The 12553-nt window shown below is 44.4% G+C and overlaps 1 protein-coding gene across 3 annotated transcripts in view; it reads left to right on the top strand.

Moving 5' to 3' along the window:
- Window positions 1-10450, top strand: part of LOC126210607 (cuticle protein 6.4-like) — a 168183-nt gene extending 157733 nt beyond the window's left edge. For 2 of the 3 annotated variants that reach the window (XM_049939897.1, XM_049939899.1), the window contains exon 2: window positions 10010-10450. In XM_049939897.1, coding sequence (XP_049795854.1) covers window positions 10010-10261 — 252 coding nt within the window. In that variant the 3' untranslated portion in view covers window positions 10262-10450. Of the gene's footprint in view, window positions 1-4853; window positions 5057-10009 lie in introns of those variants that run through there. The other variant, XM_049939898.1, reaches the window with a different exon arrangement.
- The last annotated feature ends 2103 nt before the right edge of the window (window positions 10451-12553 follow it).

Below are 12553 nucleotides of genomic sequence, written 5' to 3'. Positions count from 1 at the left end.
TAGCCTCTTTCTTCGTGTGGTCCAAATTTCACTGAGCTACGTTACTTGGCAGTGATATGTCATGCCATTACTTTCGACGTTAAGTTTCCCACCCCAGTACACTCGTATATATCAAAAAGTTTATTTTCAGTTATGTCGTTTTGGAACTTAGTCAACTTAATATTTATTGAAAAAATTATGTAAATAGTGAATAATACAAAAACCAAAAACGACATCTTTGATTTTGGTATAGATCGACGTACTGTCTTTTAACTGCATAATAAATTTCTGTCAAGAATAAAATAATCTACTGTTGGGGAGTGAATATGTAATTTTCACTTAACTAAAAATACTACTAAGTGGGTTAAGGAGGGCGTCAAAAATTTAATTAAAATTATTTCTCAAAAATATGTATATTTTGTAGCGCTCATCTTCCTGAATAGTTTGATGTGTAAAACAGATATATTTGAGAGATTATAGGGCATTTTATTTGATCTTAAGTGTATCAAGATGCATCCCCATCCTTTTGCACAGTATGCTTCTGTCATACCTAAGTGAAGAATATCATCACAAGAATTGTCTACCAACTCTGTAATGGAAGCCATCATACCTATATATAGGGACCTGACAAATGAAAACTTATTTAAGAAGTGTCTTCATGGCGGTACCCAAAACTCATATGAAAGTTTTAACCAATGTGTATGGGAAAGATTGCCAGAAACCATTTTTGTGGGAATAAATGCACTCGTTAATGGTGTTTATGATTCAGTTTCAAGTTTTAATGATGGTGTGCAAAGCAGGAACTATGTTTTAGAGAAAATGGGAATGAAGTCCGCAGTGAACTGCATGAAAGCTTCGTATGCGATAGACAGTGTGTAGTGAATGCAGATAAATCATTTTTGGAGTTGATGAAATCAAGAAGAGTGCATCATAGGATTGCGAAAAGGAAGAAAACTGATTTAGAAAATGAAAAAGAACCTGCTTATGGTGCTGAATAGTTCTAGAAGAATGCCAAATAGAAGCAGAAACTTTAACGGCCATTTTCTGCAAAACACAAATTTCTTTACTTAGGTACACGTACCATCCAAAATAAATATCCTACTGCTTTGAAATTTGGTATGCTTATTAAACGCAATTTATTGATGCAAAACTCTAGAATTTTCCAAATCTATTAAAAACTGTTACAGAATTTTATGGCAAGTTAGATCATTCATATTTTGAAAACTAGTTATGTGATGTGTGGGCGGTCGAACCACACCTCGAGGTCGGTGTGCCGTCTCGTACTTTGAAACAGAAGAAGGCCTTTTACCAAGGAATATGTCATATTTACAAATTAGCTGAGTTTCGTTAATGTATTAACAATTTTACCTGTCTTGCAAATTTGGGTTAATTTACAGTAGATTCAGTTTCAAAATATATTTAATTTGTAACTAGTTGTTTGACAAAGCTTCTGCTTTACTTAGTTTTTCTTAGTGACTGTTGGTGTGTAGTAGAGTAATAATGCGACTGCACTCGTGCTCATAAATTAAGGATAATGCTGATACTTGGTGAAACAACGCTATGGTGGGCGGTTTCCGAGTTTAAGTCACCTCGGGATATGACCATGCGGTCGTCGCACGGTGGCGCTGGCAGCAGTCCACATACGCAGAGGTGTGTTGGTGCATGTCAGAGTATGGTGCAGCGAGTAAGTGTGCAGACGTTTTCAGACGTGCTAATGGTGACTGTGTGGTGAAAATGGCTCAAAGAAAATATATTGATGACGTTATGATAGGAAGAGTACTAGGGCGTTGGAGGCTGGTCAAACACAGCAGGTCGTAGCATGGGCCGTCTGTGTGCCACAAAGTGTGATCTCACGATTATGGCAACGATTCCAGTAGACAGGAAACGTGTCCAGGCGCTACAGTACAGGACGTCCACAGTGTACAACACCACACGAAGACATATCTCACCATCAGTGCCCACAGACATCCACGAAGTACTGCAGGTAGCCTTGTTGGGACCTTACCGCAGCCATTCGAACAGTTGTCTACAGACACACAGTCTACAGACAACTGAACAGACATGGTTTATTCGCCCGGAGACCTGCCAGGTGCATTCCACTGACCCCTTGTCACAGGAGAGCCCGTAATGCCTGGTGTCAAGAACACAATACATGGTCATTGGAACAGTGGTCCCAGATTATGTTCACGGACGAGTCCAGGTATGGTCTGAACAGTGATTCTCACCGGGTTTTCGGCTGGCGTCAACTATCAACCAGATACCAACCGCTTAATGTCGTTGAAAAGGGATCTGTATGGAGGTCGTGGTTTGATGGTGTGGGGTGGGATCATGGATTGGTGCACGTACACCCCTGCATGTCATTGCAGAGGGTCTGTAACAGGTCAGGTGTATTGGGACGTCATTTTGCACCAGTATGTCCGCCTTTTCAGGGGTGCAGTGGGTCCCACCTTCCTCCTGATGGATGATAACGCACGGTCCCATCGATCTGCCATCGTGGAGGACTACCATAAAACATAAGATATCAGGCGAATGGAGTGGCCTACCTCTTCTAAACCCCATCGAGCACGTCTGGGATGCTCTCGGTCGACGTATCGCTGCACGTCTTCAAACATCTACGACACTTCAGGAGCTCCGACAGGCACTGGTGCAAGAATGGAAGGCTATACCCCAGCAGCTGCTCGACCACCTGGTCCAGAGTATGCCAACCCGTTATGCGGCCTGTGTACGTGTGCATGGTGATCATATCCCATACTGATGTCAGGGTACATGCACAGGAAACAGTGGCGTTTTGTAGCACATGTGTTCAGGGACGGTTTTCTCAACTTATCACCGATACCGTGGACTTACAGGTCTGCGTCGTGTGTGTTCCCTATGTGCCTACGCTATTAGCGCCAGTTTTGTATAGTGCCACGTTGTGTGGCACCACATTCTGCAATTATCCTTAATTTGTGAGCGTGAGTGTAGTAGACGACCACATGCTATATTGACATAGATGCCTCGATTGCAACGCTTTTAAGTTTGTTCCTAGGTACATGACGATGTTGTGCCTTGGACACGTTTTCACATTTGGAAAAACCTTAATTTTCCTGAACAGTGTTGTAATTCCAGCACACGAAAAGTGAGTGTTAAGATTTAACTGTATACTAAGATGTACGTAACAATTACACTACTGGCCATTAAAATTGCTACACCACGAAACTGACGTGCTACAGACGCGAAATTTAACCGACAGGAAGAAGATGCTGTGATATGCAAATCATTATCTTTTCAGAGCATTCACACAAGGTTGGCGCCGGTGGCGACACCTACAACGTGCTGACATGAGGAAAGTTTCCAACCGATTTCTTATACACAAACGGCAGTTGACCGGCGTTGGCTGGTGAAACGTTGTTCTGATGCCTCGTGTAAGGAGGATAAATGCGTACCATCACGTTTCCGTCTTTGATAAAGATCGGATTGTAGAATATCGCGATTGCGGTTTATCGTATCGCGACATTGCTGCTCGCGTTGGTAGAGATCCAGTGACTGTTGGCAGAACATGGAATCGATGGGTTCAGGAGCGTAATACGGAACGCCGTGCTGGATCCCAACGGCCTCGTATCACTAGCAGTCGAGATGACAGGCATCTTATCCTAACGGCTGTAACGGATCGTGCAGCCTCGTCTCGATCCCTGAGCCAACAGATGGGGACGTTTGCAAGACAACAACCATCTGCACGAACAGTTCGGAGAGGTTTGCAGCAGCACTGACTATCAGCTCGGAGAGCACGGCTGCGGTTACCCTTGACGCTGCATCACAGACAGGAGCGCCTGGGATGGTGTACTCGACGACGAAGCTGGGTGCACGAATGGCGAAACGTCATTTTTTCGGATGAATTCAGGTTCTGTTTACAGCATCACAATGGTCGCATCCGTGTTTGGCGACATCGCGGTGAACGCACATTGGAAGCGTGTATCCGTCATCGCCATACTGGCGTCTCACCTGGCGTGATGGTATGGGGCACTTTGAACAGTGGACGTTACATTTCAGATGTGTTACGACCCGTGGCTCTACCCTTCATTTGATCTCTGCAAAACCCTACATCTCAGCAGGATAATGCACGACCGCATGTTGCCGGTCCTGTACGGGCTTTTCTGGATACAGAAAATGTTCGACTGCTGCCCTGAACAGCACATTCTCCAGATTTCTCACCGATTGAAAACGTCTGGTCAATGGTGGCCGAGCAACTGGCTCGTCACAATACGCCAGTCACTACTCTTGATGAACTGTGGTATCGTGTTGAAGCTGCATGGGCAGCTCTACCTGTACACGCCATCCAAGGTCTGTTTGACTCAATGCCCAGGCGTATCAACGCCGTTATTACGGCCAGAGGTGGTTGTTCTGGGCACTGATTTCTCACGATCTATGCACCCAAATTGCGTGAAAATGTAATGTATAATATATTTGTCCAATGAATACCCGTTTATCATCTGCATTTCTTCTTGGTGTAGCAATTTTAATGGCCAGTAGTGTATATTGCATTACTTGGAAGTGGTGGAAGTCTTTGTTCCTAGGTACGGCACTGCCTCCTACGGTCCCATCCCTACAGTCATAGTCCAGCGGCTCTTGTGGAACTCTCAGAGGGCGAAATGTTTATTCAAATTTATTAGTTCCGACTGATACACTTTACTGTCTGGGCGCTTGCCCAAGTGTGGGATTACGTAGGACCCCGGTAGTACAGCGTTCGCGGAATGGTGGCCGGCGGCTGGAGGCGACATCCATCACGCGGCCCAATCGCCGCCACAGCGGGTGGGGTGTGTCCGCGCCGGTTACGTCGCCGCCGCGCTGACCGCTCCTCCGGGCCGCCGCTTGTCCAGTCCTCCTCCCCTCCAGCGATCCACAACAGCTGGCGTCGGGGCCCGCGGTCAGCGCTGGAGCCCGGGCGGCCTTCGCGCCGAGCCACACCTCCAGCTCCCAGAGGCCTGGTGTCCCCTATATAAGATCACTGTCCGCTCGGACTCTCCAGCATTCGCCAGCAGTCTTCACCGCAGAAGAGGCACTCACCCTCCACAAACCTTCCACCATGATGAAGTACCTGGTAAGTGCTGGCGGCTTCAGACTGTACAAGTTTGTCTTGAAACAATTTGTCGCTTCTGGGTTCTCATAGGCTTTAGTAGTAATTCCTGGCTTACCTAGCGCTCTATGAACAGAATTATGAATCAGTAAAAATTCTAAATGCTGTATTTGTGTTCCTTGAGGGTCACATTAAACATATTCTTAAAAAATACATCAGGTCATATACATTGATTGTGACTGGGCCACGTATTTCAAGAAAAAACTACAAAGAACGAAACTCGTCTAGTTGAAGGTTCAAATGGCTTTGAGCACTATGGGACTTAACTTCTGAGGTCATCAGTCCTCTAGAACTTAGAACTACTTAAACCTAACTAACCTAAGGACATCACACACATCCATGCCCGTGGCAGGATTCGAACCTGCGACCGTAGCAGTCGCGTGGTTCCGGACTGTAGCGCCAGAACCTCTCGGTCACCGCGGCCGGCTAGCTTGAAGGAGGAAACTTCATGCCAGGTTAAATCTGTGTCAGGGGAGCAGGAGTCGTAACGAGTCCCCTGTTCTCAGAACTTGTCCAACTAAATGTGCTATCCACACACGTCAGAGGCTTTCAGGGTGTTTACAGCGAAGCTTCAGAAAAAAAAATTGTCGTAAATGGCAGGGCGGGCTCGGCTCTGTACTCATCGTTCTTCAAAAACTCTTCGTTTGCTTTAATCGTCTCTTCATGTACATCAGCGCTGACCTGATGACTATAGTTAGTGCGATAGGCAGTACCGTGCGTTGTATCGTGTTTAAGTGTCCTTCGCGTCTCCTTTATGAAGCGTGGGAACCATTGCGTCTCTATACGAGTTATTTGCCTGGTTCCGTCTGCTCGATCACTACTGGGTAGAAAAGTACCGGGCTAAACAGCATTACTGGTTTTGACCCGGAAACGCGGTTCTTATAGCGAACATGTTTTTTGGGGATGCGTCGCGTCTTTCTTCGAGTATTTGCCGGTAAGACTTTTCAGTGTTTGTGCTACACGTAAATAAGCATGTAACCATTCGCATCTACTTTCTTTGCACATGCTTGCTCTTTACTATTAGATCGACCTGGCAGGACCCCGCTTACGTGCCAGTGTGGCCTCCATACATGTTTAGTATGACATACGTTCAGAATACAAAGGGTTTCCCATTCTCCTATCAACGAATCGAAGTTCGCCATTTGCTTTACCTACAGCTCTGCAAATGAGGTAGTTCTGCTTCATACGTGTATCCACTACTTTCAACTATTGGTCTGACTTGATTGACGATTTGTGACGCATTAATCGTGTACTTGCTAGCATAGGAAGCCTTAAAGTTTAGCGAAGTTCACAACCTAAATAATTCCTTACACTGAACGATATTCTACGAACCTCAATTTTTATGTAGATGAAGTACGACTTAGTAACAATTTTTGTGGGGAGAAACTTCTTTATAGATAACAGCATAGTCTGTAGAAAATCTGAAATTTCATCTAATACTGCCCATTACGTCATTGTCCCATTACAACGCACCTGCTACACTTCCCTGGGATGTACGAGAAATTCTTTTTTTTTCTGTTACTCTTCAGCATTATACCTGTTAGTATATCTCCACTCTGGATTAATCCTGGCTCATTTTTTTGCTTTATTTTTGTAATTAATTTCTTTTAAAAGCTTGAAATGCTCTTTCACACCTAGTGTTAAGAACTTACTAGAAGAGATTATGTTATTTGCATTGCCAGCAGGTGCTAGTAACAGTGCTCTTTCCGTTATGAGTATTCAGAGCAGAAAATCTTAGATATACAGCATTAATACACTCCTGGAAATTGAAATAAGAACACCGTGAATTCATTGTCCCAGGAAGGGGAAACTTTATTGACACATTCCTGGGGTCAGATACATCACATGATCACACCGACAGAACCACAGGCACATAGACACAGACAACAGAGCATGCACAATGTCGGCACTAGTACAGTGGATATCCAACTTTCGCAGCAATGCAGGCTGCTATTCTCCCATGGAGACGATCGTAGAGATGCTGGATGTAGTCCTGTGGAACGGCTTGCTATGCCATTTCCACCTGGCGCCTCAGTTGGACCAGCGTTCGTGCTGGACGAGCAGACCGCGTGAGACGACGCTTCATCCAGTCCCAAACATGCTCAATGGGGGACAGATCCGGAGATCTTCCTGGCCAGGGTAGTTGACTTACACCTTCTAGAGCACGTTGGGTGGCACGGGATACATGCGGACGTGCATTGTCCTGTTGGAATAGCAAGTTCCCTTGCCGGTCTAGGAATGGTAGAACGATGGGTTCGATGACGGTTTGGATGTACCGTGCACTATTCAGTGTCCCCTCGACGATCACCAGTGGTGTACGGCCAGTGTAGGAGATCGCTCCCCACACCATGATGCCGGGTGTTGGCCCTGTGTGCCTCGGTCGTATGCAGTCCTGATAGTGGCGCTCACCTGCACGGCGCCAAACACGCATACGACCATCATTGGCACCAAGGCAGAAGCGACTCTCATCGCTGAAGACGACATGTCTCCATTCGTCCCTCCATTCACGCCTGTCGCGACACCACTGGAGGCGGGCTGCACGATGTTGGGGCGTGAGCGGAAGACGGCCTAACGGTGTGCGGGACCGTAGCCCAGCTTCATGGAGACGGTTGCGAATGGTCCTCGCCGATACCCCAGGAGCAACAGTGTCCCTAATTTGCTGGGAAGTGACGGTGCGGTCCCCTACGGCACTGCATAGGATCCTACGGTCTTGGCGTGCATCCGTGCGTCGCTGCGGTCCGGTCCCAGGTCGACGGGCACGTGCACCTTCCGCCGACCACTGGCGACAACATCGATGTACTGTGGAGACCTCACGCCCCACGTGTTGAGCAATTCGGCGGTACGTCCACCCGGCCTCCCGCATGCCCACTATACGCCCTCGCTCAAAGTCCGTCAACTGCACATACGGTTCACGTCCACGCTGTCGCGGCACGCTACCAGTGTTAAAGACTGCGATGGAGCTCCGTATGCCACGGCAAACTGGCTGACACTGACGGCGGCGGTGCACAAATGCTGCGCAGCTAGCGCCATTCGACGGCCAACACCGCGGTTCCTGGTGTGTCCGCTGTGCCGTGCGTGTGATCATTGCTTGTACAGCCCTCTCGCAGTGTCCGGAGCAAGTATGGTGGGTCTGACACACCGGTGTCAATGTGTTCTTTTTTCCATTTCCAGGAGTGTAGTAGACAACCTACGGCAGAACCGTGTGGGGCACAAAGCCCATTTCTGTGCTGCTTGCAAACACTTCGCGACTTACTACAGCGTTTAACCTTACTGAAAACTCACCAAAGTTATGAGCATTATGAATTCTGATTCACCTGCTGTACTGTCCTTATGCAACAGACAACGAGGGTTAATACAGTTTTATGTGTGCATCTCGGAACTTTCCGTGTATACGAAGTTCGTGAACAGTTTTATGTCTCTGTAAGTACAATATTATGTCCTAGGGCACACCAGAGATTACTGCAATGCTCGTGATTTGTAGTCTCCACACTGTCACAGTGGTAAAGTGCCAAACTACTGATCCGGATGTCTCGGGTTCGATCCCTGCTCTGTTACAAGACTTTATGTCTCACTTACCTCTTCTTCCCCATCTGGCAAATATTGGTAAAGTGAAATCTGCCGAGTCCCAGTATGGTTTGGAATCTATTGAAACTGTATGTCCTCCTATAATTCGCTACGTCAGTCGGTTCGATGATTCGAAGAACGCAAGGCCACATCACACCATGCCTAACAAAGCACTGTTGTGTTCAAACCAACCTTCAACTTGATGACTGCTTTACCTTGTTAACTGAGTTCGTGTAATTCCAGTTATCAGGAAATGACAGTAATTCTGTTTCGTCAGTTACAAGTGTTAGCATAGAATGTCGTTCATAGCTATTAGGAAACTAGACCCTTATCAGACATAATACATTCTTTCCACGCGCCTTTAGTATCTCCATCAACTTGTAAAAATGTGAGTGTGAATTTAATTATCAGAAAATGACAGTAACATTGCTTCTTCAGTTACAGTACGTCGTTTGTAAATAAGTTTCACACAGAAACCAAAATGAAACCCTATGGAACATATTACACACACTTGTAATATCTCATTCCCCTTTCTAAACTTCTTACGCTATGGGAAGACGTTGTTGTGATTCGAAAGATCATAAAATGACAGTAATTCTGCTTCTTCAGTTACAGAATGGTGTTCGTAGATATCAGGATTTACCCAAAACCAAATATAGAACCCAGTGGAATACATTATTTCCACGCACCTGTAATATCTTGTTGCACTTTCTTCACATTTCGAGCTTTGGAAATATGTGGGTTGATTTGAATAATCATAAAACGACAGTAATTCTGTTTGTTCACTCACAGAGTTTCGTTTGTAGATATCAGTATTTCCACAGAACCCTAAATAGAAGCTATCAGAACACAATACATAATTTACACACACCTGTAATATATTATTCCATTTTCTTCACGTTTTAAGCTTTGAAAGACTTGAATGAGATCTCAATTATCATAAAATGACAGTAATTCTCCTTGCTCCGCTATATAGTGTTGTTCGTAGATGTCAGAATTTACTCAGAACCCTAAACAGAACGCCATCGAACGAAAAAGATAATGTACATTCACCTGTAATATCTTGTTCCACTTTCCGCAGTTTTTAAGCTTTGGAAAGATGTGGTTGCGATTTGAATTATCATAAAATGACAGTGATTCTGCTTCTTCAGTTGCAGAATGTCATTTGCAGATATCAGGAATTACACAGGACCCAAAATAGAACCTTGTGGAACGTAGTAAATAATTTCCAGTCACCTGTGAAATCTTACTCCCCATTCTGCAATTATTGTGCTTCGCAAAACTGGGAATGTGTGTATATATAATTCGGCGTGATGCATACCCCTGACTACAGCGCTATTCTCCATTTGTCAGGTCCTGGCCCTGTGCCTGTTCGCCGCCGTCTTCGCCGCTGAGGAGTCCGCCCCCAAGGAGAAGCGCGGCCTGGCCTACGCCACCGGCCTCGGCTACTCCGCCCCCCTGGCCTACTCTTCTGGACTCTACAGTGGATACGGATACGGATATGGATACCCAGGATACGCTGGCTACTACGGCCTGGGCTACCGTGGTCTGGGATACAGCGGACTTGGCTACCACGGACTTGGCTACCATGGCTACCATTACTGAACCCTGCATACTGACATCCATCCTCGTTCCTTGTAATCCTTTTTCTATCCTTACAGGATCAAACATCATCCACTGATCCTATGGAGCAAGTAATTTCCAATACCTATACTTGCCGTTCAACAACTATCCCAGACTGTTGTAATAGTTCAAAGTTCGCATAATAAAACACCATTTTCATTTTTAAAAATATGTTTATGATATTTCATTTAATTTCTCCCAACGTTACCTTACCAATGAACCTGCTAACACTGGAAACGTTGACACATTCCAACTTTACTCTCTATTAATGTTGGTACAAGTAAATTGTTGTCAAGCAGATGTACATAAAAATGAAAAATCTTTATCGCAGAGGTCAGCAAACGTTTCTGAGAAGGACTTTGCTTTTTCCAGGAACTACTTTAGATTCCAGAAAAACAAATTGACTCGACAACTTTAGACTTCAGAAAATTATTTTGCCATTGAATCAAAACAGTTAATCTCATTTGGAATGCAATGAAAAGTAATTTAACTTTTGTTGCTTTTAGCCATTTCAGAACCTAATAACAGCCAACTGCACATTACAACAATCACCGAGTCTACAAAAACCATATTAATAGATGTTCGCTTGGAAACACTGAACCACTAATATTTGCAGCAGAGAGTTGGTTTAAATAAAGAGACAACTGTTTATTTTAGTTTATTTCTGTACTAATGTTCTACCACTAGCTATCTCTATTTCGATGGCAAAACTGCATCCACAATGCACGAATAAGACTCAAGCACATACACAACGATAGTTTCTGCAAACTATAATTGTACCATTTTATGGTAATAATTATTTTATTACCGGTTCGAAAATGTTTTATTTTGTGGTGTACCAATAGCTGTATTTATAACCCTGTAATCACCTGACCAAAAGTCTTGTTCCTCCTGCCACCGAATTTCACTAATTCCCACTATATCTAACTTTAACCTATCCAAAATCAAATAGGGGTAATGCAGGAGTAGGTTTAATAATGAATAAAAAAATAGGAGTGCGGGTTAGCTACTACAAACAGCATAGTGAACGCATTATTGTGGCCAAGATAGACACAAAGCCCATGCCTACTACAGTAGTACAAGTTTATATGCCAACTAGCTCTGCAGATGACGAAGAAATTGATGAAATGTATGACGAGATAAAAGAAATTATTCAGGTAGTGAAGGGAGACGAAAATTTAATAGTCATGGGTGACTGGAATTCGTCAGTAGGAAAAGGGAGAGAAGGAAACATAGTAGGTGAATATGGATTGGGGGGGAAGAAATGAAAGAGGAAGCCGCCTTGTAGAATTTTGCACAGAGCATAACTTAATCATAGCTAACACTTGGTTCAAGAATCATAAAAGAAGGTTGTATACCTGGAAGAATCCTGGAGATACTAATAGGTATCAGACAGATTATATAATGGTAAGACATTTAGGAACCAGGTTTTAAATTGTAAGACATTTCCAGGGGCAGATGTGGATTCTGACCACAATCTATTGGCTATGAACTGCAGATTGAAACTGAGGAAACTGCAAAAAGGTGGGAATTTAAGGAGATGGGACCTGGATAAACTGAAAGACCCAGAGGTTGTACAGAGTTTCAGGGAGAGCATAAGGGAACAATTGACAGGAATGGGGGAAAGAAATACAGTAGAAGAAGAATGGGTAGTTCTGAGGGATGAAGTAGTGAAGGCAGCAGAGGATCAAGTAGGTAAAAAGACGAGAGCTAATAGAAATCCTTGGGTAACAGAAGAAATATTGAATTTAATTGATGAAAGGAGAAAATATAAAAATGCAGTAAATGAAGCAGGCAAAAGGGAATACAAACGTCTCAAAAATGAGATCGACAGAAAGTGCAAAATGGCTAAGCAGGGATGGCTAGAGGACAAATGTAAGGATGTAGAGGCTTGTCTCACTAGGGGTAAGATAGATACTGCCTACAGGAAAATTAAAGAGACCTTTGGAGAGAAGAAAACCACTTGTATGAATATCAAGAGCTCAGATGGCAACCCAGTTCTAAGCAAAGAAAGGAAGGCAGAAAGGTGGAAGGAGTATATAGAGGGTTTATACAAGGGCGATGTACTTGAGGACAATATTATGGAAATGGAAGAGGATGTAGATGAAGATGAAATGGGAGATAAGATACTGCGTGAAGAGTTTGACAGAGCACTGAAAGACCTGAGTCGAAACAAGGCCCCGGGAGTAGACAGCATTCCATTAGAACTACTGATGGCCTTGGGAGAGCCAGTCATGACAAAACTCTACCATCTGGTGAGCAAGATGTATGAGA

The sequence above is a fragment of the Schistocerca nitens genome, chromosome 10, assembly GCF_023898315.1.
Source record: "Schistocerca nitens isolate TAMUIC-IGC-003100 chromosome 10, iqSchNite1.1, whole genome shotgun sequence".
Taxonomy (NCBI): domain Eukaryota; kingdom Metazoa; phylum Arthropoda; class Insecta; order Orthoptera; family Acrididae; genus Schistocerca; species Schistocerca nitens.
The sequence above is the reverse complement of the archived record's forward strand: the minus strand, read 5'-3'. Positions and strand labels throughout refer to the sequence as shown.